The sequence below is a fragment of the Rissa tridactyla genome, chromosome 4 (assembly GCF_028500815.1).
Source record: "Rissa tridactyla isolate bRisTri1 chromosome 4, bRisTri1.patW.cur.20221130, whole genome shotgun sequence".
Classification (NCBI taxonomy): domain Eukaryota; kingdom Metazoa; phylum Chordata; class Aves; order Charadriiformes; family Laridae; genus Rissa; species Rissa tridactyla.
In genome coordinates this window covers 20,838,403-20,861,738 of record NC_071469.1, presented here as the reverse complement: position 1 = coordinate 20,861,738, position 23,336 = coordinate 20,838,403, and the positions used below count along the sequence as shown (strand labels likewise).

Genomic DNA, 23,336 nt, shown 5'->3' with positions numbered 1-23,336 from the left:
AGCAATTCAAGATTTATTGTGGTGAAACCAAGAGCAGGATTTGGCTCTCTAGGTCTGGTCTCAGTCCAGTAAAATTTTGGCTGGAGCAAATAAATCCCTGAAGAACGAGGATGTTGGATTAATGGAAGAACACGTTATTATTTCTCAAACTTGTTATTAGGTGTTGTAAGCCAAACTGTTCCTTGCCCCTGTGCTCTCCCCCCAGTCTGGGGAGTGATGACAAGATGGGAGCATCAAATTTCATGGGAAAAAATCCTAAATGGTCGTGCACAAGTGGGAAGGGTGTTGCCAAGACCCTCACAGGAACACAGAGCTGTTTGATGAGTTCCCATCCCTGCAGCAGTGTCTGGAGATAGTTGTAACCCAGGTTTCAAACCCTTCAGTTTATTAATATTACTTTTTAAAAATAATTATAAATGCAAGTTTGTGGGTTCAAGGTGAAACTAGGGAAGTCTATGTTGGTTTCTGGGCGCTTTTGGATACTAAAAACGTGATTTGGTATTCAGTGTGTGTTCTGCAGGCAAGTGCGTAGGTGTGCATATGGAGTAATTACTCTGGAGGACACTGGTTTGGCAACCTCAAAGGCTGTAACCCTCTGTTTATCACAACCAAAGATATGACGTATTCATTCCCACCCCATGCTCTGTCTCTCTGCTTCAAACCTGACCTGTGTGAACCGTAGCAGAAGTGAGCAGGATATATAATTGCTTTGCCTATTAGTTCCTTGCCCTTTCTGTAAAGTTACCAGCTTCCACGTCACTCGGGATGGGACACTTGTCCACTGGAATTGAATTATCCATTGTGTATATTAATGTGAGTTACAGGCACAAGCTGGAACATAGGAAGTTCCGATCAAATATGAGAAAGAACTTCTTTACGGTGAGGGTGACAGAGCACTGGAACAGGCTGCCCAGGGAGGTTGTGGAGTCCCCTTCTCTGGAGACTTTCAAGACCCGCCTGGATGCAGCCCTGAGGGATGTGCTTTAGGCAATCCTGCTCTAGCAGGGGAGTTGGACTAGATGATCTCTAGAGGTCCCTTCCGACTCTGAAAAGTTCCGTGATTTCCTCTACAGTGCCCTCTGGTTCCTTCTATATGCTCTTTGTTGTTTGCCCATCAGTATGACCAACTGCTACCAGCTTTGTACAATGTCTCATCTTTTTCCTATTTCAGCGGTCAAACTTCTCAGTCATATCCTCTACCCTATTTTTGGCATAGCTGCTGTCATTTTCTGTACATTTATATCATGCCTAATACAGGAGGGTTCTGGTCTCTGACATGTGGCTCATTAATTTTAGTCTCAGTCAGTGATTATTTTGGGGGGGATTGCTGTGTTACACTATCTGTATAGTGGATTTTCTCTCCTACTACCCTGGTAAATTTTTACTAAGAGTTTATTATTATATTAAAATAATTTACCCTGGTAAATTGTTGTCAGAGTGCAGATTCCCATTAATTCCATTTCTTGTTAAAAAGCCATGAGAATCATCTCCCCGTTTTGGGCTGATCTGACCCTCTGCACTTAACATAAATGAAAACATACCGGTGTGCACAGTTGCACGCACATGGCGGTCGTGCGTGCTCACACAACCCCTCGCTTTGCTCTGACCCCCTCGAAGGTGGACGTGCCAGATGCAGTGGGGCTGGAGGCACTCCCATCTGTGGAAAGCTCTTAAATTCTCTTCTCAGTAGCCAGAATATTTCAGAAGTATTTTCAGAAATGCAGGTGCATGCAGTTGTCGGGAGCAGCTTGCTTTGAGTTACATTGCTGTCTCACCTGACAGCAGCCGTGCTCGCGGGGGCAATTATCTGTGTAGTAATTAATGAGGGAGTTTTCTCTGATGCTGCAGCGTGATTCACGCAGCTTCCAGAAGATTAGTTTATTAGTTACCGAATAAAATATTTGCAGATGTACTTTGCTGTGATAACATCTCTGACTGGAGGTGACTCGTCACGAATGCGGGAGTAAAGATCTGCAAGGCCAAAACGTGACTGCATGACCCAGGATTTTAGGCTCCTCCAGCAGCTAGCACAACCCCAGAGTCAGCAAGGGGAACTTTGTTCCGGCCTTTAACTTGCGGCGTAGTTCTGCGGTGGAGGCTGGGCAGAGGAAAAAGTCACTTTGCCTTTTCTCCTCACTGCTACTTGTCTACGGTAGCAGGGAAGGAGGGACAGCAGTCACTTGCTCTCTGTGAGAGCTGGACTGCTCTTCTAGGGGGCCAGGGGGTGAAAATGCCTTGGCTTGATAGCTCCCTTTCCTGAAACATAGAGAGAAACGTTAGGAACAAGCGTATTACCAAAAGCTCCTTCCGGGGCAAAAGACCTTCAGTTAGGAAGTACAAGGCAAATGAAAAATAAAAATAAAATTCATTAATCATACATTACCATACCATATGTAAAGTAATCAGGTTAGGATTGTCTTCAGTTTTGCTGGCCTGATAAACAGAGCTGTCTATCAGAAGCGCTTGTTTCAATGATACAAAAATGAGAGCGACCGTTTTCCTTTACCTATGTTGAGTGGTTTACAGAAAAGAAAATTTTGCACCAAAATTAGCCTGAAATTTGAAAAACTCATTAGTGCTTGAAGTGGGTCATGAAATGAGCAATGTAATTCCTTCACATTACTCCTAATGCCATATTTGTGTTTATGGATGTGTTCGCCTTTGTTGATGGTAGGTTCTGCTTTTGTAATTTAATTTAATTTCTTTCTTATTATAGGCACGCAGCTTGCAAATCTAATAATAAATTTCTTTAAATATTACTTTGGGAGGCATCTGTTCCTTAAGGAAGCCTTAGAACCAGTGTTTGCTTTATTTATAAAATATGCACAACGTAAATAGTCCCTGGAAGATCTTCTTCAAGGCTGGGAATGTGATGACATACAGGGACATTATGATCCTTCAGGTCAGACAAATCTGAATAAGTACTTGGAAAGAAATGTGACAAACTTCCATCTTTTTAGGGGCTTGTCTGGTCACACGTACAGTGACACAATGGCAAGTGTTCCCCGTTGCCCTGATAGCTAAGGGACGAGGTAAAGTAAATTTGCAGCGAGTTCGCAGAAGGAACTGTATTGTTTATAAATGGAGTTTGTGTGTGTGGCTTTCTTTATCCTTGTGTCTCTGTACTAGACAGCGACGTCCTGTGTCAGTACGGGCAAGCTGCCTAGATGCACAAAATTCAGCGGAGGAGCTGTGGTTTATGTCACTTAAGGGTTTTCTCCTGTAAGAAGGAGTAGCCTTAGATGGAAAGAGATGTCATGTGACTGAGATTTTCCCTAGTTGCTTTGTTCTGGCCATTAGATCAGCTGCACTGCTTGTACTTCAAAGGCTATAAAATGTTACATAAACACATTGTATGGTGTATCCATCGTGAGCTTACTTAGGTCTGCAGCATCCAGGGAAGAGATGATCGGAGGCACCCAATGCCTGGGACCCCTTTGGTGGCAGATGATGGATGAGGTGAGACAGGTCTGAATGACACCCATGGGCAAACCGTTCCCCAGAAGGCAGAGGAGTGAAAATTCTGCATTTCACCCTAGAAACTCCTGTTCAACCCTGTATTTGGCAAATCGCAGGAGAGAGGCACCTGGGGACATTTTTCCGTGCATTCATCCTTTATTCAGCCTTATGCAGTCTGCTTTCTCCTGACATGGCCCTTCCCATCTTCAGATGGTGGAAAAACAAAAAAACACTGACAGGAATACATCTGTCCCCTCTTGTAAAAGCACTCCTTCCCGACCTCTTGGACTGCCTGGCTGTGCAGTATTCCCAAAGCAGGCAATTTTGACTGTGGGGGTTTTTGCTCCAAAGCTGTATCAAAGCTGCAAGAGGTTCTCAGAGGGCAGTGCGAAGCTGCTCTTTTCCCCATGGTCCATAAAAAGAAGACATGAGTAAGGAAACTTTTACCTTTATTCTAAGATCAGAAGGGACCTCATGACCATATTCTTTTATCTTCTGCAATTTTCCTTAGACAGTGCATTAAAGTATGTATTACTTATTATAATGTATGTTATAAAAATGGATATTATAAAAGATAGCTAATCCTCAATTTTGAAGTCCAAGAATCTCTATTTAAGAACTATTTTAGCTTTTGGATGTGGTCCTGGGCAACTGGCTCTGCCTGAGCATGGGGGGGTGGACAAGATGACTTCCAGGGATCCCTTCCAACCTCAACCATTGCTGTGACTGTGGGAACTTCATGCTAGTCTCTACCTCCTCTGATAAACTGTCCTTGTATTCAGTTCCCTGCTGTTTAGTTCTTTATTATTCAGATAGTCTGATATCATGGCTACAGTAGAGAATTCTGAGCTTTTGGTTGGTTTGAGATTTGATAAAGTGTTGTATATTGTTTATGTTCGAGCAGTGACTTTATGCGACTTAATGTTACCAAAGATGGAAGGTGGTCAAGCCCCCAATTTAATTTGCTACCGGTTTTGCATTTTGCATTATCTTTGTATTGTGCACTGTTGCAATGTCAGTGGGACATTACACATGCATGGAGTTAAGCAGGTCAGTATGCGCTTTTCTGGGTTAGGACCCAAAAGTTTGGAATTCATACAAATGATCCCTTATTTATATTTTAGTAGACCTAAAGGATAGGAAAATGGGATGGAAAGGATTATAATTTTCTGATGATTCGAAAAATGTTGTTTAGCAAGAGTGCTATTCCTTTCAACTGCAAAATCAGAAGAAAGGTAACTCCATAAGAGGGCAGAGCGAGACAACTGTGCGATAAGCTCCAATATGTTAATTTGCGTTATGTGTGTAGAGCAAATGATGCCAGCATAAGCAAACCTCACTTAATTCTTAGCAATTACCTGCAATTTATGACAGAATTACCATGATGTAGCTCTTGGAAGAATCTTAATCAAACTGAAATGGGGTGACATGTCATACAAGAACAAAGACGTCTATAAGAGAGAGAGGTAGAGAGGGGTATAATTTTGTTCTCCACCTTTGATGGTGAACATTTTTAATGACATTTCTTGTAAACAATGTGAGATTTGAACAAGTAGCAGTGACCTAGTCTTACGAAAAAAAATCAAGTTGTGAGTTCTTTCATCCATTCAAATAGAGCTTGAATTGTTTCTTTTATAAGGGATCTTGGAACCACGTTATCCCATCTCCGTGTCCTGTGGATGGCTCACTGTGGGCTCTCAGATTTAGATGGTATCTCTTCCTGCGGGTCTCTAAAAGTAAGTATAGGTGTGTCCTGCCAAATGACGATCTCAAAACTATCTTCAATTGGTGCTCTTTACTTGTAGTCTTTGTTCTCTTCTCACCTTTTGTTTTTCTAAAGGACTTTGGTTGGATGCTTTGAATTGCATGTGTTAGCCTAAAAGATGCTACAGTTGTGGGGTTTTTTTAATGAGGTGTAACATTCAAGTCTGATCCTGAAGATGCCAATGCAGCATAGCATTCATTGCCATATTAGCCCTAGTTATTTAAGGCGGCAACAGCCACACTTGGAAAATGTTCACTTCCGTGCTAATTTCACATTGTGCCATGTAATATTTCACATACTAGAAAAGATTTTGCAAAGCTTGAGTGTTACTTGTGCAAGCCTGTGGTTTACATATTTATTCTGTTTACTTCTGCTGAGGAACTCTACGTAGCCTATAACAATATCTCTGACCTGAGCCAGCTGACCTGGTTGGATCATCTTGAGGTTTTGGACCTGGAAGGGAACAATATTGAGGACATCAGCCAGATGCAGTACCTGGGACTTTGCTGCAAGCTGAGACACCTGACAGTGGAGGGCAACCTTATTTGTCTGAAGCCAAATGCAGAATCTGCAGAGGTGACAATTTGGTTTGCACGTATTGTGTTAATTTTTGGCAGTGCTTTTTTAGTTTGAGTTGGAAATGAGAAACATTTCTGCATCTTCCTATCGTATCATTCTGAGGGATGACATGGGATGCATTTCCCATCTTTCATTTCTGTTTATTTTATCCTCTCGTGGGTACTGTCTCCAAGATGAGCACAAATGAAATACAAGGAGCGCTAGTAAAGACTCAAGCCTGTTTCCTAGCAATGTGTTCCTTCTTAACATGTGAGAATGGGATTAAACCAGAAATCAGCTGTTCTGGTCCGTACAGCTCTTCTGTCCTCTCCCTACTTGCAGTGCAAACAGGCATCTTAAAGGCAGACCAGGGAGAGCATAGACCCCAGTTGTACAGATCCTTCTCCCTGTAGAGATCTTGCAGTGGGTTAGAAAGTAGCCAATATTTTTCTTACAAGATATGCCAATTGCAATGTCTCCATTAGATATTTGTCTTTGGGCTTTTGCATTTCTTTTGGAGGCTCTCTGGTCCAACAGCAAGTGTTCCAGTACCACCATGCTCAAAAGTTGAACCCTCAGAAAAATGATGCTTGAGATAACTAGGAAAAGCTGTATTGTAGGAACTGCTTGTTGTCCTTTCCTCTGAAAGGTTAAAATCAAATGACCAAAAAGATCTTCATCAAAACCTGAAGATACAAAATACAGTGATCCACCTCTTATGTACTGAAATGATAAAATCATTTCTGTGGAGGTATTTTGTTGAGGGCATGAGATGCTCTGTGTCACAAAGATGAAAACACAAAAATACATGATCTGCTTTGGGTTTCAGGGCACTCAACAAGATAGGTAAGGGAGATCTAATTCTACGTGAATAGTATCAGAGTTGTATTACTCTCACTTTCCCCTGCTTCAAAAAAAGGCATTGTTGGGATATAGAAACAAGCATCTTGGCATATACTGAAAAGGTAACTGCAGGAAAATCAGAGTTTTAAAAACTTGGGTGAATAAGACTCTTTCTCATTTTGGTCACATAATGTCTAATACATATCATCAGAGGACAGTTTATGGCCAACACATGATATATTGTCATCCGGGTCTTTTGGAAGGTCCCCGGCCTACGCGCACACACACAGCACTCACTAAGGGTGGCGCAATCCCCAATGGCACTGTAAAGAGCTGATAAAGCAGAGCAGGAGTTGGCGCTGTGACTCCACTGTGCCATGTTCCATAGGTTCGCTGTGCATTTCAAAGTGATCATGCCCATGCCATTAATATGCTTAAAAGGTTGGGTTTGATATTCATCCTGGATTTAGACTTGAAAACAGAGATGCTATCACTAAAACTCAATCATATAGTAGACATGCACATATTCTAAATCTTCTCACTTTTTAGATTCATAAGTTATTAGCATTTTTCAGATGTAATTGTTGGCTTTGTCATATCTCTCAGAAAAAGGAGCCACAGAAAGTAGTGCTTTAGCTATCATAATTTTCCAAAAGAAAATATCATACACTTGCCTTTCTGGTTTGAACTGGTAGAAGTATACTTCAGAGACCACGCGTGTAACTATTTGTAACCAAAATGATTTCTCCATTAACATTTCTCCCTTACGGAAGATGCAATCCTGAGAGGTAAAAACATATTCCTACAGTAAGGAAGCTTTGCCTGCTTCTGACGGACAAAGGGTGCCTACTTACTCTTTTTACTCCCATGGAGACAGATACAACTTCTGACACTTCCTTATCATAGCTTCCTACCATGAAAATGGTGTAGTATATCCTAGCAGCATAGAAAGTCTGTTTCTGCTACCTTGTCATTCCCGCTCAACAAAAGTGGTATTTCTGGAGGACGTAGTTTTTAACTTGACATCATCGGGCCTTAAATGTACTTATAATAGAGAAATGTCAGATTGCCCTTGGTTTGTTTAGCTGAGGACATCAGTCCTTGGGATGCTGCTGCGTGTTGTCACATAACGGGAGTTCAAAGAGGGGTGGTATGTGGTGGTGTGCCCTACTGCTCTTCTCCAGGCTGAATGGCCGTCTCTACTCCTGTGCCAGCCCGAATTTGTTGAGGGGGTCCACACGATGGTGTGTTTTACTCCGAGCTGTAGCAGAGGCAGACTGCAAGTTCACTGTAGTCTCACACCCAGTCTCCATGTTGAGAAACTGCTTAGCCCTGGGGCGGTTGCAAAGCTGGCCCTGCCTTCGGCTGCTGAAGAGTTTCTCCATGGGCTTTGTCACTTTCTTGGTTTCAGCTATGTTGTTTGCATTTCTTCAGGGTATAGAAAAGCCACCTGAAATATAGAAAAGAATAGATGAGGGCTTATTTTGGTGTGCCCTAGGTGGCCAGCTCTAATTCCTCAAGCTCCTGCTTGTAGTTTGTTGCTGCAGCTCTGTAAAAGCTCTCTTATTTATTTACTTTTAATCTACGGAATGGTCCAGCTAAATTTACTGCTGTTTCTTCAGATGGCCTGTTTGCTGTCTGTAATTTGATTTTCAGATGAGCTCATCTTTCCCTGTTATCTAAACCAAGAGCAACAACCTGATGATAAATTCTGCAGCCTCTGTTGCAGTAACGTAACATGAGCGTAACATGATGCTTCCCTCCAGCAGGACATGGCTGGAAATTGGCTGTAGCCCAGGCGCTGTTCAGAGTACATGTAGTACAGGGTAGCATGGCGATTGGTTGACTCATTTTCTAAATTAAGATTAAAAGCTTAGTTAGGGAAATCTGGTGTCTGCCTCTTAACAACAAAAAAATATGAGCTTTATTTGGCGAGTTCCCTCTGCCAGCCTCAGTGCTGCGTCGTGCAGAGGGAGGGAGCATACAGCCAGCCAGGTCCCACAAAAAGATTTCTGTTTCTGACAACTCTGTGTTGAATGAGGACTTGGCTTTGTGCGGTTTTCTGATATTGCATGCAATGTCTGGAAAAGCATAACACTTATCTGCATGAAGTAATTGATTTGTAGGTAGCTGTCCATTCATATTCTGCCAGTAGCAGTGCACTTTTGCTTTCTACTTTCTTTAAGTAGAAGAGATCGCCATCACCATTTGATGCCTTTTGTAATCTGACACTATTTTAACCAAAAATATTCCCATTGCAAAGCAGCATGACCCAGTTGACCCTGAGGTATTGCTAAGTTTTCCCAAAGACAAAGATGCCATGTGAAGGTGCCTTTCTACCGCCAGAATCCACCAAAACAGCCTAGTTTGCAATGTTCTGGATTGGACTTACTGCTCAGAGGTCCCCAGGCATTAGCTTGTGCTCGTTTTATACATGTCAGTTCCACCCATGCATGCAGAAGGGGGCTGCACCCGTGCTTTCCCCCATGGCTGTCACACCGAGTTCCTATGCCTTGGGAGCAATCACGTTGTTTTTCCAGCACACAGAAAAGAAACCCAAGTGCAGTTCGCTTTAGCCTTCTGTGCACCTGCTGTTGGCATGCGGCCTCTTGCAGAAGAAAATGTAGTTTGAAGTAAGCCATCGCTTCTAACAGCGTATGATATCACACACCAAATTCCTGAAGACTACCCCAGAAAATCAGTGCAGTTCATTCGCTGTAGCTGGTTTATGGGTATGCGTAAAAACATGATCTATGGAAATGCTCTTTCTTTTTCCATCAGCTGGTGTAGCAATGCTCATAACATGTTCTCAAGTCTTCCTATCATCTGAGTATTGATGCAGCAACCACACAACTGCAAAAGCAGGGAGGGAGGCTGGCTGAATGCTGAGAGTGCCCAGGCTTTCTGTGGGCATCAGTGGCTTTCTACGCTTTATACGTTATACATAATATAACAAAGACAAATGCCAGTCATCTGTGGGTAAACAGCAAAGCAGCCTTTTTTTCTCGGGGGCGGGGAGCATGTGTTTGCTCTGTTCAGGATGTGTTCACAATCAATTTGAGTAGAAATTATGTGAGGAGAAAGCACAGTAAAATGAAACTCCTGACTGTATTTATTTCCATTGAATGAGGTGAATAGGTTTGCCTCACAGAAGGCATTTCAAGTTATATGGCAGTCATATAAATTGAACACTGCTGTGCTGCTGGTGTAAGTCCACAGTCTGTTAAATGAACTATTCAAGTGACCACTTTCTCAATTTTTCCAGGAACCAGATTATAATTACAGAGCTGAAGTAAAAAAACTCATTCCCCACTTGGAGTATTTGGATGAAATACCAGCAAGCCAGACTGCTCTCCTTCCTTCCAAGAAGATGCATGAGGATTGGCTAATCATCAAGGAATCCATCAAGGAAGGTGGTTTAGCTGGAGACGTTTCATGGTTAGGTATGTCAGGTTTCCTATCAGGGTTCATTTTTCAGGTTATGATGTGGGAAAAAGAAAGATGAAGAGTAAGCTGCCCTCTTCAAAGCCAATGTTTAATTATAGCAAAGGGATAAAGAATGTTGTCTTCTTCATTTGGGAAGTGCGGAAGCTGGAATTGAGCACAGTGCGGATTTAAATGAAAGCTTTCCTAAACTGGGCATCAAGATCAGAAAAATGCAGATGATTTCTCGATGATCAAGCAAATCCAGCGGTAGCTGAGAGTCTGTACTTAGCGTTCATTCTGCACGATGGGAAGAAGCAAAGCTTGGAAAGGAATGTTTCAATAACAACTGGTCACAGCCCTTTCCATAGTAGCAGTCGATCCCATGTAGCATGGATGTAGCAGGAGTTCCTACTCCAATTTAATAATAGAAAAGGCGATTTAGTCACCACCTTTCAGTGGTAGCATCATCCTAGCAACTGAGATTGTATGGTCTTGTAAGAGATCTGTTCCATTTTCTTTGCCTCTGTGATTAAGTCCCTTACATTCATTAGTAGAGAGTAAATGGTTTGAAAATAAATCTGTTGTCCCCTTGCCTGTGGCCTTGGCTATAGTTCAAATGTCCATGCTTTTATGTATCATGCTACATGCACTTTACCACTTACCATTAAATATTAGAAAGTATTTCCTATAACTGCTCCTGTTCCTTCCCATTAGTGTGGGCAATGCAGTTGGCTGCCCAGCCCCCCCAGTTGTGGTTTGCCTGCCAACTGTACTCCATTAAAAATTTAGTTTGTTTCGGAATAACTACATACATTTGTCATTTATTTAATCCCTGTGGGTCCAAATCATTAGTTGTAATAGTAGTTATGGTAGGGAAAAAATCCATTAAAATCTGATCCTTCAGTGATCCTGCTTTGGCAACATCAGCTATGGTTCAGAAAACTAGTTAACACAGTGAGCTGACAGAAACAGTAGGGACAGAGCACAAAATTGTGGATTTGTATTGTTTCCTAGTGTAAGCAGACTTACATTCTTGTTCTAAACTGATGAGGTCATATGGTCAGGTTCAGACATCTGCGTATTTTTTTCTTTCCTATAGCAATGTTGACTCAGGTACTTTTCATGCACTCTGTATTTCATGGGTTTGTATTAACAATTATGGCCAAGATATTCTAAAGGTCCCTAACACTCTGCTGTTAAGGAAATGGCCATGTTATTACAGAGCTGATGGCTCTACTGTGGAGCTGGTAGATGCTCAACACTTTACAAAGCACGCTATTCATCTAGGCACTGAAATGAAATTCCCTCTCCTATGGGTTGTTGGCTGCACATGCTGCTCTTACAGCTGTGCTGTGCTCCTGGGACAGTCGGTGGTTGGACAGGTAAGAGGACAAGGCTCTGTCTGCCTTCGCTAGCTTTTGTATAATCCACCCTGCCCTGTAGCATTACAAAAACTCGGTTTTCGCCTTTCTTTCTGTGGTGGAGAAGTATCTGTCTCTGAGGCAGTACTGGAAAAATCTGTTACTGCCATTCCCAGATTTCCATGATTCCTGGGACGTGATTTGCATTTGGTTGAGTAATAGCTCCGGTAAGGTGGCCGTCACCATCTGCGTTGCGCCTGGGCATTTAAGCAGTATATTTTAAGACTGGGGGCTTGGACTGTGCCTGTGGCAAGCCTGCAGTGGTTCCCCTGCAAGCAGGTGGGCAGCAAATGAGAGGCAGCTTACTCTTACCCTAGGCGTGCAGGCAGGGGAAGGAGCAGAGCCCTGGACATATCCAGGCCCACCTCTGGGACAGTCAGAGGCAGATGGCGAGCACAGAGTGGTTTCTGACCCCATATTCAGCCAGTAGCCAGTCTCTGGTGTCCAGGAGCAGGAGGAGGGTGGGAAGGGACTTTGGTTTAGTTGGGGGTCCCCAGGTTCTTCTATCTGCAGAGGGCAGCTATGGGGGACTGCGTGCAGCACCAGGAAGCCCTCTGTCTCCAGGTGTGACTCATTCCAGCATGTTTTTTGTAGCTGCAACGACATGTTTTTCTGTCCCCTACAGCTCCGGGTGTGCAGAAGCAGTCACCATATTGACAGTATATGGTGATGGTGTGGTTTGAAGCCTTGCATGACTATGCTTACACTGGCGAAACCTCTCTCTTAGATCCGTATCTTGGGGCAGTAGCAAGGCAGACTGGATGCAGCCCAAGACCCCCGACAACTTCCAGACCTGGAACTGCGCAGTGGTCTGCTAATGCAGGGAGATCTAGCAGTGCCCGCCTCTTGTACAGTGGTTGTCCTCTTCCAGATCCCACTGTTTCTAAAGAGCTGTTCACAGAAGATGACTCCAGTGATTTGACACATGGTAATGTATGGTTTTTAATCCTGTTCTTTCCCACACCTCCACCTCCTTCTGAACATTACTATTGCTGATGAAAGCCTGGGTGCTTTGAATACCACCCACCCATCCCTCTGCTAGATCAGGTTCAGCATATGTTTTCTTCCATGGGACTCACATGCTCTAGTGTGGGCTTTCCTTTATTTCCCCCTGGAGCAGAAGGTGGAAGTCATCTGGGCTTCCCTTTCCTCAGCCCCTCACCCCCATACGTTATGTGCTGCTGTCCCTCTTGACAACCCCATACTCCAGTGGTGCTCCCTTGCTGAAGTTACCTTTCATACCTCATCAAAAGCTGTCCTGCTCTGTCCTTTACGTTACACGTCAGCCTAGCTGGGGCTCATTTAAGTCACATCTGGGCCCATCTTGTTCAGTCATAGGAATGTAGTCCAAGGTAGTCCCCTAGAAAGGTGTGGTGGTGCACATTCACTCCCTGTTGGGTCATGTGCTCAGACTTTGTGTACTGCCGTCTCACACTGCAGCAGCACTGCTGCTGTCAATGAGCACTTTCTTTTGGGTTTCCAGAGGTGGGTCCCTCAGCAAGAGGAGTCAGGTCCTTGACTCCACATACCTGATCTACAGGCTAGCCCAAAACACGGGTGTACCACTGACCTTCATGCCCTGGCCACCCAAAAGTGCTGCCAAGTTAGCAGCTGCTGGGGACAGCTGGATGGAAAGGGAGTTCACTTCTCGTACAATATTTAGCACTTCCCAAGACATCCTTCCCTGGATCCTGGAAAGAGCTTGAGGGTGGAGCTCCACCTGCCCGTAGAGTGCAGGTTAGATAGGAAGATGGTGTTCGTTTTCCCAGTGTTGTGAGCTGCTTCTCTCAGATGCCAGTCCCACCTCAGTTCCTTGCTGTAGGTACGACTCAGGATGACGAACTAGATGCAGTGCAAACAGCTAAATGCACATTCGGAAAAATACGTGGAAACTGAGTACAGAAATTATGAGACCATAATTTCATGTGCACTTTTAGGTAGCTAGCAGTACTGATAGAGACAGTTTCACCCAATGTTCTATTGCTGCTTCCTTCCCCTTTGCTGCCTTGTCCCTTGTTTTGGCAAGAGCATCTGCGTAGTCACGTGGGGAACCTGATTCTGATCAAGATCCATCTGAAAAATAACCCAGCAAAAAAAAACAAAAAAAGAAACCCTAAAAGCATATTTAGTTTTAATCTGGATCTGTTCCCTGATCTGACTCACCATGTCGCCACACAAATGTTTGCACCAGCACAGTGGAGGAGGCAGGGCAGGAGCAGAAGGAGAAAGATTCTGGTAGAAACAGAAACTGCCTCTTAGCAGCAGTGTCAGGCCATGCCAGCTGGCACTGTGAACCTATGCCATGAAATATTACATCTTCCTATCTATGGGAAATGATGTTCACTGATGTTGACAGCACCATTTGTTAAACGCTGGAGTAAAATTTTTTTTTTTCCTTTTTTTTCTTAGGATTCGGTCAAGTTATATGTGGGAACCCCACCAAGGCCCTGCGTGCAAGGAGGCAAAAGCTAGGTGTATGTTTTTCTTGTATTTCATATTCCTGCTTGGTGACCCCCAGAAATCCTGGGATAAACTGAACTCCCACTGTGGCTTGTGGCGGCTCACTCTCTTCTGTAGCCCAAAAGCCCCCCAACATACAATCGGTCTTGAGGACGGAGAGTCTCGTGCCCTGATGTCACAAAGATGCCCATGTGCTACCAGCAATTAACCATCAGTTTAAAGGAACATGTGAAAATCACACATCGGCTGCTGGCGGTACATTTCCTATCATCCTGGCTGAGCAAAGCGCAAGGCAGGATTGCAAAATTTGACGGCATTTCTATAACAGCTGTGAAGCAGAAGATTTTTTTCAGCAGTTTTTTTTTGATGTTAGTGTAAATAGTCAGATCGCTAATCATAGAATCATGGAATCAGAATGTGTTGGGTTGGAAGGGACCTTTAAAGGTCATCTAGTCCAATCCCCCAGCAGTAAGCAGGGACATCTTCAGCTAGATCAGGTTGCTCAGAGCCTCATCAAGCCTGGCCTTAAATGCCTCCAGGGATGGGGCCTCCACCACCTCTCTGGGCAACATGTTCCAGTGTCTCACCACCGTCAGTGTAAAGAACTTCTTCCTAATGTCTAATCTAAACCTACCCTGCCCTAGTTCAAAACCATTGCCCCTTGTCCTGTCGCTGCATGCCCTTGCAAACAGACCCTCCCCAGCTTTCTTACAGGCCCCCTTCAGGTACTGGAAGGCTGCTATAAGGTCTCCCCGGAGCCTTTTCTTCTCCAGGCTGAACAACCCCAACTTTCTCAGCCTGTCTTCATAGGAGAGTTGCTCCAGCCCTTTGATCATGTTCGTGGTCCTCCTCTGGACCCGCTCCAATAGGTCCATGTCCTTCTTGTGCTAAGGGCTCCAGAGCTGGACCCAGTACTCCAGGTGGGGTCTCACGAGAGCAGACTAGAGGGGGAGAATCACCTCTCTGGATCTGCTGGCTACGGTTCTTTAGATGCAGCCCAGGATGCGATTGGCCTTCTGGGCTGCAAGGGCACATTGTTGGCTCATGTCCAGCTTTTCATCCACAAGTATCCCCAAGTCCTTTTCCGCAGGGCTGCTCTCTATCACATCATCCCCCAGCCTGTATTGATAACGAGGATTGTCCTGACCCAAGTGTAGGACCTTGCACTTGGCCTTGTTGAACTTCATAAGGTTTGCTCAGGCCCACCTCTCTAGCTCATCCAGGTCCTTCTGGATGACATCCCGTCCCTCTGGCATGTCGACTGCACCACTCAGCTTAGTGTCGTCTGCAAACTTGCTGAGGGTGCAGTTGATCCCATTGTCTATGTCATTCATGAAGATACTGAACAGCACCGGTCCCAGTACAGATCCCTGAGGGACACCACTTGTGACCCCTCTCCATCTGGACATCGAGCCATTGACCACCACTCTCTGGATGCGACCATCCAGCCAGTTCCTTCCAGTGCTTCAAGGTTGTTCCTATTGGCGGAACAAACAGGCAACGTTTGTTCCTCTTGACAGTCTGGTGGTACCCCAGCCCAGCAGATCAGCCTGCTCATTTCAGCAGTAACTTAGTGAGAGGATACCCGTGTGTGTAATGGGGTGCAGTCTGGCTCATCATAGAATCATAGAATTGCTGAGGTTGGAAGGGACCTTTAAGATGATCAAGTCCAACCTTTAACCTACCCTGACAAAAACCACTTCTAAACCATGTCCCTAAGTACTACATCTACCCTTTTTTTAAACACCTCCAGGGATGGTGAATCCACCACCTCCCTGGGCAGCCTATTCCAATGTTTAATAACCCTTTCAGTGAAAAAATGTTTCCTAATATCCAATCTAAACCTCCCCTGACATAACTTGAACCCATTTCCTCTTGTCCTAATAGAATTCATGGTTAGCTTTTGTGGGCCCTGAGGTTCAACATGGCGCGGATGCATGTGCGTATGTTTAAACAGGCTGCATTAAATCAGGGAAATGGCATGCACAGGACACCTGCATCACTGTGCTGTCGGCAGTCTCAATTAATGCTGACAACAGATGTTAAAGAACCGCTGGAAAAAACGTATCCCTCCCTTGTCTCTCTGCTGCCACTGCCCGAGCACTGGAAGCTTTTCCGAAACAAATTTGAACATTCGAGTGAATTACTGTGTGTTATAAACTAGGATGTGGAAAGGAACTGTGGTCACATGCGGAATGATGCAGCTTCTGTGGTATGGGTCTTAATATGCTTATTGGTATAGATGCTACAGGCTTATATGCCAGGGAGAGATAAATCAACATTTTTGTTACTGCCACTCTGGGTTCTTCAAGCTGTAACAACGCATGCCACTGGGGCGTGGGGCTTCTTAAAACCGAAGAGCAAGAAAATGGTGAGGGGTGATCTGAAAACTCAGGACTAATAACGGACTTTGATGCCTTCTAAAATCCACAATCTAGAAATTGAGCTGGGGAGAGCTCCTGAGATTATCAAGATAACTTCTCTCATTTTGCAGCCACTTGCAGTGAGCTCTTTGAAATTGTGCCATCTGAGGACAGAAAACATTTGCAGGTCTGGAAGAGGAGGAGCTCTGCACCAGGAAGATGTGTCCCCTGAACTGAGAGTACAGAGAGAGCAGCACAAGCGGTGAGACTGCGGGAGAAATCTTGTCGTGCAATAAAACAGGCATTCATTTTCTGCTGTAATAATAAAATAAACTCTTTGGCCACCTGGTGGCGGTTTCGGGGAATAGTCTTGCCCTCCTGCATCCCTGTCCCTGCGGTGGCAGTCGGTCCTCCCTGCTGGACCATCTGCGGGGTGGGCAAGGGGGAAGAAACCTGGGGGAGGCTTTCACCTCCCTCTAGAGCAGGCTGAAGACCAGCATAGGCAGAGTGGACTTGCTTGCTTAGAAAGAGCAAGGAAATGACTTTTCATAACTGGTAAGACATTCTTGGCCCTGACAGTGTCTACCTTCAGACAGTAAAAGAAGTGAAAGTGGATGTGGTTTTCTGCAACCATCGTATTGGCCTAACCAAATGAAAGGCTGAAAGGAAAATGACGCCATGCTGAGATTCCCCCATCTCATAGACAGATGACAGTGGCTTTGGAAGTTTTTACTTTATTTGGCTTTATTTCTCTGAGCTTACTCCACTGTGTAGTATTTTATATCTGCCCCATTTCACTTGATTAACGTTAGGACACTTTCAGATAATCAGACACAGGCAGCTTAGATGGATGATCCATTTAGAACGATTTTCCGTGTCTCCAGGAAAGTGGGAAATCACAGTGTGTGACTAAATCCACTGCCTGAGTGTTTGCCTGTGTGGCCACGCCAAGCTGCACTTGGCTGGCTACATATTCACAACTCAAAGGCTAACTAACAGTGTGATACTTGATGTTGTCCAGGTGCCTGCAAACAGGTCAGCAAGAAAAAGCCGCCCAAGCACTGAAGGTAACTCTTAGTGATGAGGAGGAGGGTGAAGGCTGCAGCCTGAGTGACAGCTGCGAAGATGAGTTGAGGGAGACCTGTCATGAGGACCTCATTGAAAGGATTTCACTTGATTCTTCTTGCCACTCCTGTCTCTCCCAGTCTTCTTCAGGTACTGGACCTAAACCTCCGGGGAAGGGTTAAGATCGGGTAGTGACACATGCTACTAAACTTTTGTAGATAGGTATGTTATGAGATCTGGCTTCTGTGCTCTAGAACACCAATATGGAAATATCATTGCAGAGCCAGACTCTAAGTAATCTGTTCCAGTTTTTAGGCAGGACATGGTGGCCAGCTGTGTTGACCATCAGTTGATGTATTTCAGCATGGATCTGTAGAATTAAGAGGAACAAAGCTGATATTACACCAGCATAGCATCAAATCTAGTGGAAGGACATGCCACTGTCTTTTACCTTGTGTAACTAATTTATGGCAATGCCAGGTAAGTCTAAAATACTGTCATTCCAACTGAGCTATATTTTACCCCAGTTGGCACTGGTGGAAATAATGGCTGAGCTAATGATTAAGGTTTAACCGGGCAACTGGGAATTCTGGAAAGGTACGCAACCAAAGGGATGCATTCAGTAAAGAATTGAAAAATGAAACGTGCTCTTTTACTCAGGAGCAAAGCCAAAGGCATCTCTGGAATTGCATTTACATGAACGAAAGTAGAATTCCTGCTCTTCACTACTTGTTGAATATCATATTTAAGAATATTAGAAACATTAATAATGGTTGTTCCAAATACATATCAAGTAGAGGAGCATACAAAAGTACAACTTTAATCTATTTCTATTGTTAATAATCACCTTTTTTGCCTCAATAAATATTAGCATGTGAGGTTTTGTTTTACATTTCTTTCAAGGGCAAAAATGGATCTATTAAAATTTGGAAAAATATAATATAGTTTAGGTAAAACAGCAGTATCATTAAACTATTCAAAGCCTTTGTGTATTAACAGTAATATAAACAATATCTTCTTAAAAAGAACAAAAGCTGTTGGTAAAAATCTCAAGGAATGGCCAGTTGTCCAGTGACTGCAGAACTCTTAGATTATGATCTCATGGTCTCTTTAGATTTAATCTGATCTTTTATGGATTTAATATAATTTCTTTAGATTGAATATGATTTATTATGATTTCATCATTTTTGTAGATTGAGTAGACAATGCCCCAAACATCTCAAAGGCTACCAGTGTCATGCCCTATAGGACTATGAAAGTGAGCGGCTGGGCATAGATCTGCTCATCTTGTAACCAAATCTGCTAGGATTTGGTTACAAGATTGATGGAGCAGTTTGAAAGCTAGTATTACCTAAGGTGGGGGGGCAGGGAGGGGGGAGGATGACCCAGATCCCAAATCAGCTGGCCATAATAACCAAGATTCAAACAATCACAAACACAGCAGCGTTTGCCTTCTGTCACTAGTAGACATATACGTTTTGCAGAGCAAATATCTGACAAAACTTTAGCAACTGATAGACTTTATTCAGCAACACAGTTAAAAATACACTTGACCTCTGTGACTTGAGACTGTGTCAAGATTTGGAGAGGTATTTAAATGCCTCAACACTTAACTTCAGAAGTGTGTCTTACCCAATATGATTTTCTCACAAAAGAACTTGTTGCTGGAAACAATCCTTCTGACCAGGAAAGGACAAGTTATCTGAGCAGAACCACTCTCATGTAAAAGTGTTTGCAGCATCAGATCCGTACAATCTGCACTCTTTGGAAGTCACTGAGTGTTATTTCGGGCCCTTGAGTCAGGCATACTAGTCTTTCAGAATGTCTTTACTTAAAAACAAAAAAAAAACCCTATGAAATTTAGGCCTTTTTAAAGCATATAGTATGATGAAAACTGTTCAGTGGAAATTTTATATCAGCTTTGTGTGGTTACCTAAGCAGTAAAATACATCCCCATCAATTAGGAGCTATAAAGCTGAACTTTCTGGGCCTGGGTTTGGTGGCACATTCTTTAGATTGTGTTCCCGCCCCAGACCCTGCACATCAGGCACTTAGGTACAGTTGGATCTTTTAATAGACAAGAGCAATCAGATCCCTGCTATTTATAGAATGGTTTTAAGCATATATGCATGCACGTTATATTCATAAATCAGCAACAAGATTTTTCTTCTCTTTATGTTGCTCTGGAGGATTACATGGGCTAAAATATGACCAGCCAGATAGCAGCCCTGCATGTAGTGCAATATTTTCTCTAGTGGTCAGGTGCTTTCCATAATTTTAAGGCTAATCTCAAGATCTTATCCTTACACCTCTGCCTCTGATTTTAAAAAAGTGGATCCACTCATTTGTGATTGTTCCTGTGCCTTGAATTTCAGATTGCTGGATGGGGTCCTCAGGTATTTAAAACAAGTGGGTGTCAGCTCTCACCAGGAATGATGCAGGTGTGATCCTGCCTGAGAACAAGAGGATCAGTGAGCTGGTCTGTCCCTCTTGAGCTATGCACAGGTCTAGTTCTCTTGGCACATCACCAGCAGTACTGGCAGGGAGGTTGCTGAGTAACTCAAACTCCCAACTATCAGAGGAAGCAATTCACCAAGGCCAGCATCACTGTATGTCCTGGGACGCATCTGCCCACCCAGCTCCATCGCGTAGCCTTCTCCAAAACTTTTTACTCTCTGGTCGTTTAGGAGTAAGACAAACTGGACATTAGAAAAAAATTCTTTACAGAAAGAGTGGTCAGACACTGGAATAGGCTGCCCAGGGAGGTGGTTGTGTCACAGTCCCTGAATGTGTTTAAGACTCATTTAGATGTGGTGTTGGGGGATGTGGCATAGGGAAGAACTTTGTAGAGTGGGGTTGATGGTTGGACTCGATGATCCCAAGGGTCTTTTCCAACCCAAATGGTTCTATAATTCTATGATAAACTGCTGAATCACTGCGTTTCCCTGCCTGTTTCAGGTTCATCACAGGCTCAGGAAGGCGCAGTATTCTCCAATGCGAACTCTTGTGTAATTCCGTCCCCTCCAAAAAGCCCTTCACCTGCATCTGTAACGGGTGTTGCAGCAAGACCCTGGCAAAGGAGGAATCACAGGGTAAGATGCCTAAAAATACCCAGCCAAGAGGAGGACAGGCAGTGGACACAGCGATGCCAGTCAAGGGGTCATCAAGAAATTTCAGCCCAGCCTCTGGGCAAGGAACTTGCTCTTCGGAGCCAGCGCAGCATGCCAGCTGCCTCCAGATCCCAAGGGCAGCACCAGCCTGCTGGGAGCACCGGCCGGCAAAGTCCTATTTCAGGACAAGCAGCTGTTGGATCAATAAGCATCAGGTATGCGCCCTGCCAGCAGCACTGCCTGCAGCGTGACTGGGGAAAACAGAAGGGTCTTCACAGCAGGAACATGCAGACTTCTGTGTTGTCTCGGGAGTCTCCTGCCTGTTCTGTAAAAAGAACTCCTTTTAGTTGTGCTGACGTTTACCTTTGTCTGCTAAATGAAACATTTTCTCATATTCCTTATAGCTTGAGTCTTGGAAATTTTGTATTTTCTTGAATAATAGCCCAGAAATTTCCTGTGTTCTTACTGCTCCATTCTCATGTTCCCCATGCAGGGCTGATGCCCATGTTTGTTGCAGAGCTCTTGTAGTGGCGTTTGTTCAGGACTCTCCTTGGGTCCTGAACAAGTTCTTGACAACTTGACAAAGAACCCCAGAACAAGTTCTTGACAACCTACTTAAGTTTTTTTCCCTTGAAACTTCCATTAATTCATGTTAGAAACAGCTTTGGAAAATAAAGTAGGCATTAGGGAAGTGTCACATGCACCAAAACATGGTTATTTCTGAAACTGCTTATTGTAAGATTAGCATCATGTTGCTTCTTTGAAGAAATAAAGCTGAGGAATTGTGACACGACACCTTGATTTTGAAGTTAACGTGGTCATTATAGAGCAGTATAGGCAGAGAGTGCATGCCTTGTGAGGGAAGCTGTTGTGCTTTGTGCTGCTCTCAGGGCTGGCAACTTTCGGTTCAGTTTTCAGAGCAGGAGACAGCAGAGGTGGTGGGGAGAATGCAGATATCCAGACCCAGGGTGCAATTTCACTGCAGTGTTTCTCTCTTTTCTTCAGGCCCATCATGGATGAGAGCCCTCCTGGAGGGATCAACCACCAGCAGCCAGCTGTCTGCTCATCCACAAAAGCCTTGGAGAGGTTTGGGCTGATGAACGCCTCTTGGCCCCTGACTGCAAGGGCCATGCTGCAGTCATTGCCAGACAGATCCGCTGCCTCAACAACATCTCAGAACAAAAGTCCCCGGTCCTAGAAGATACCCAGGTGGCAGCGTGTGTTGGAGCCATGTACACAGCACAGTTTTGAAGGATCAATGCTATCTTTCAGCTTCTTGTGCAAGCTAAACACAGAGCTGTGCAAGTAGAGCAGTTCAAACAAATGACATGATTTGCCTCAATTAAGGCTACAGCTGGTCCAGAAATGCTTTCTTTAAAGAGCACCCGCTGATCAAGAGAAGAGCTAATCAACCTCTCATTACAGAAAAACGTGGTTATTTTTTGCAGCCTACATGCACTAAAACAGGAAAAGTCCTAACGTATTTCCTCTCATCCACACCATGCCCTGCTCTGTGAGTCAGGCAGGGACGCTGAACCAAGCAGAGTGTGGAGCCTGCAGTTTGTGGAGTGCACTGGAGGAGGCGAGGGACACGGCATTCCCTCTCACGCTCAGCTGCCTGACCTAGCAGCAGCACCGCACTGTATCTTTTGCAGTCCTGGATGTTTAACTTGCCAGGGACAAAGCCAAGGGCTTAAGAGAGAGCGTTGGCTGGAGCGGGGTGTAAGGGAGGGGCGCATCGCCCAAGGAAGAGCCCAGGAAGGCTGGGTGGTTTCAGAGTTTATGCCCCCACCAGAGCTCACCCCATTCACAGGCATCTGAGGTTCTCGTTGCCTGCATCGCTGGGGGAGCAAATACTGACCAAGTGGCTCATCCCAGTATTAACATGTTTCTTTGCTCCATAGCTACCTGGAAGGATTTCTCTCGCGTCCTATGGATAGACATTGCATACCGGAATTTCATTAGCAGAGCTGACTGCTCTAAGCAGGTGTCAGAGCATCCCTTGCCTGTGCCTTTAGAGTCAGGCATCCCACCTCTACTTTTTTAAGATCAAATAGACTTTCCAATTTCATATGACTGGATAATTTTAAGTAATGCTGCAGCAAAGACAAGGCAGGGAAATAAGGGAGTAATCTCTTGCTTTTTCAATAGGGCGTTTGCTTTATATTTGGTTGAGATTCAAAACATTTGTTTCAGTGACTGCAGACTGTGAGATGCTGATCCAAATGACTGTGCCTTACAACTTTATTGCAGTCTGAAATCAAGCGTCATCACATTTTTTTCCAGTTTAAATTACTATGTTAGATATATATTTTTAAATCAGTTGATAAAACAGTAATTACATGATGAGTTAATGAATTGGTTTATGTCTCCTTTCTACTGGTCAGCTTAATGTAGAGGAGCAGAATAATAGAGAAAGCCCCAAACTTCATCTCATCATGGTAATACTTGCACCACTTTCTCCTACAAAACAGTCTGGAGCTTGAAACTAGTTTGCCCAGTTTTGGTGAGTCCTAGAGGAAATCATCCATCAAAAATCATTAAAAACTACGTGGCATGTGATTCTGTGCAATACTATGGATGCAGGCAGGATTTCCTGCCAGATGTTGCCCAGAAACAGTCCCTGTGTCCCTAAATGGGTTCCTAAAATTGACTTTTTGCCAGTGTCACTGACCATGACCATCACCCAAAAAAAATCTGACCTTGTAAAAGAAAGAAGAAAGTGGCAGCATAGTTTTCAGAAATGCTCTGCGCCCTCCCCGCCTGCTTGAAGTCTGCAGCCCTCGCTGGCAGTCGGCACTGGGGACAATCAGGCCCTTCTCTGTAGCCAGGGTCGTATCAGTGGGTGATGGGTAGGACTGTCTTC

At 44.2% G+C, this 23,336-nt stretch overlaps 1 protein-coding gene across 6 annotated transcripts in view; it reads left to right on the top strand.

The window, feature by feature from the left end:
• The window catches only part of LRRC56 (leucine rich repeat containing 56), a 66,245-nt gene extending 43,498 nt beyond the window's left edge, over nucleotides 1–22,747 (top strand). For 5 of the 6 annotated variants that reach the window (XM_054199730.1, XM_054199731.1, XM_054199729.1 and 2 more), the window contains 9 exons: nucleotides 5,099–5,195; nucleotides 5,603–5,800; nucleotides 9,891–10,068; nucleotides 12,200–12,400; nucleotides 13,882–13,946; nucleotides 16,427–16,557; nucleotides 17,317–17,510; nucleotides 20,319–20,685; nucleotides 21,476–22,747. In XM_054199730.1, coding sequence (XP_054055705.1) covers nucleotides 5,099–5,195; nucleotides 5,603–5,800; nucleotides 9,891–10,068; nucleotides 12,200–12,400; nucleotides 13,882–13,946; nucleotides 16,427–16,557; nucleotides 17,317–17,510; nucleotides 20,319–20,685; nucleotides 21,476–21,668 — 1,624 coding nt within the window. In that variant the 3' untranslated portion in view covers nucleotides 21,669–22,747. Of the gene's footprint in view, nucleotides 1–5,098; nucleotides 5,196–5,602; nucleotides 5,801–9,890; nucleotides 10,069–12,199; nucleotides 12,401–13,881; nucleotides 13,947–16,426; nucleotides 16,558–17,316; nucleotides 17,511–20,318; nucleotides 20,686–21,455 lie in introns of all 6 variants that reach the window. The other variant, XM_054199732.1, reaches the window with a different exon arrangement.
• The last annotated feature ends 589 nt before the right edge of the window (nucleotides 22,748–23,336 follow it).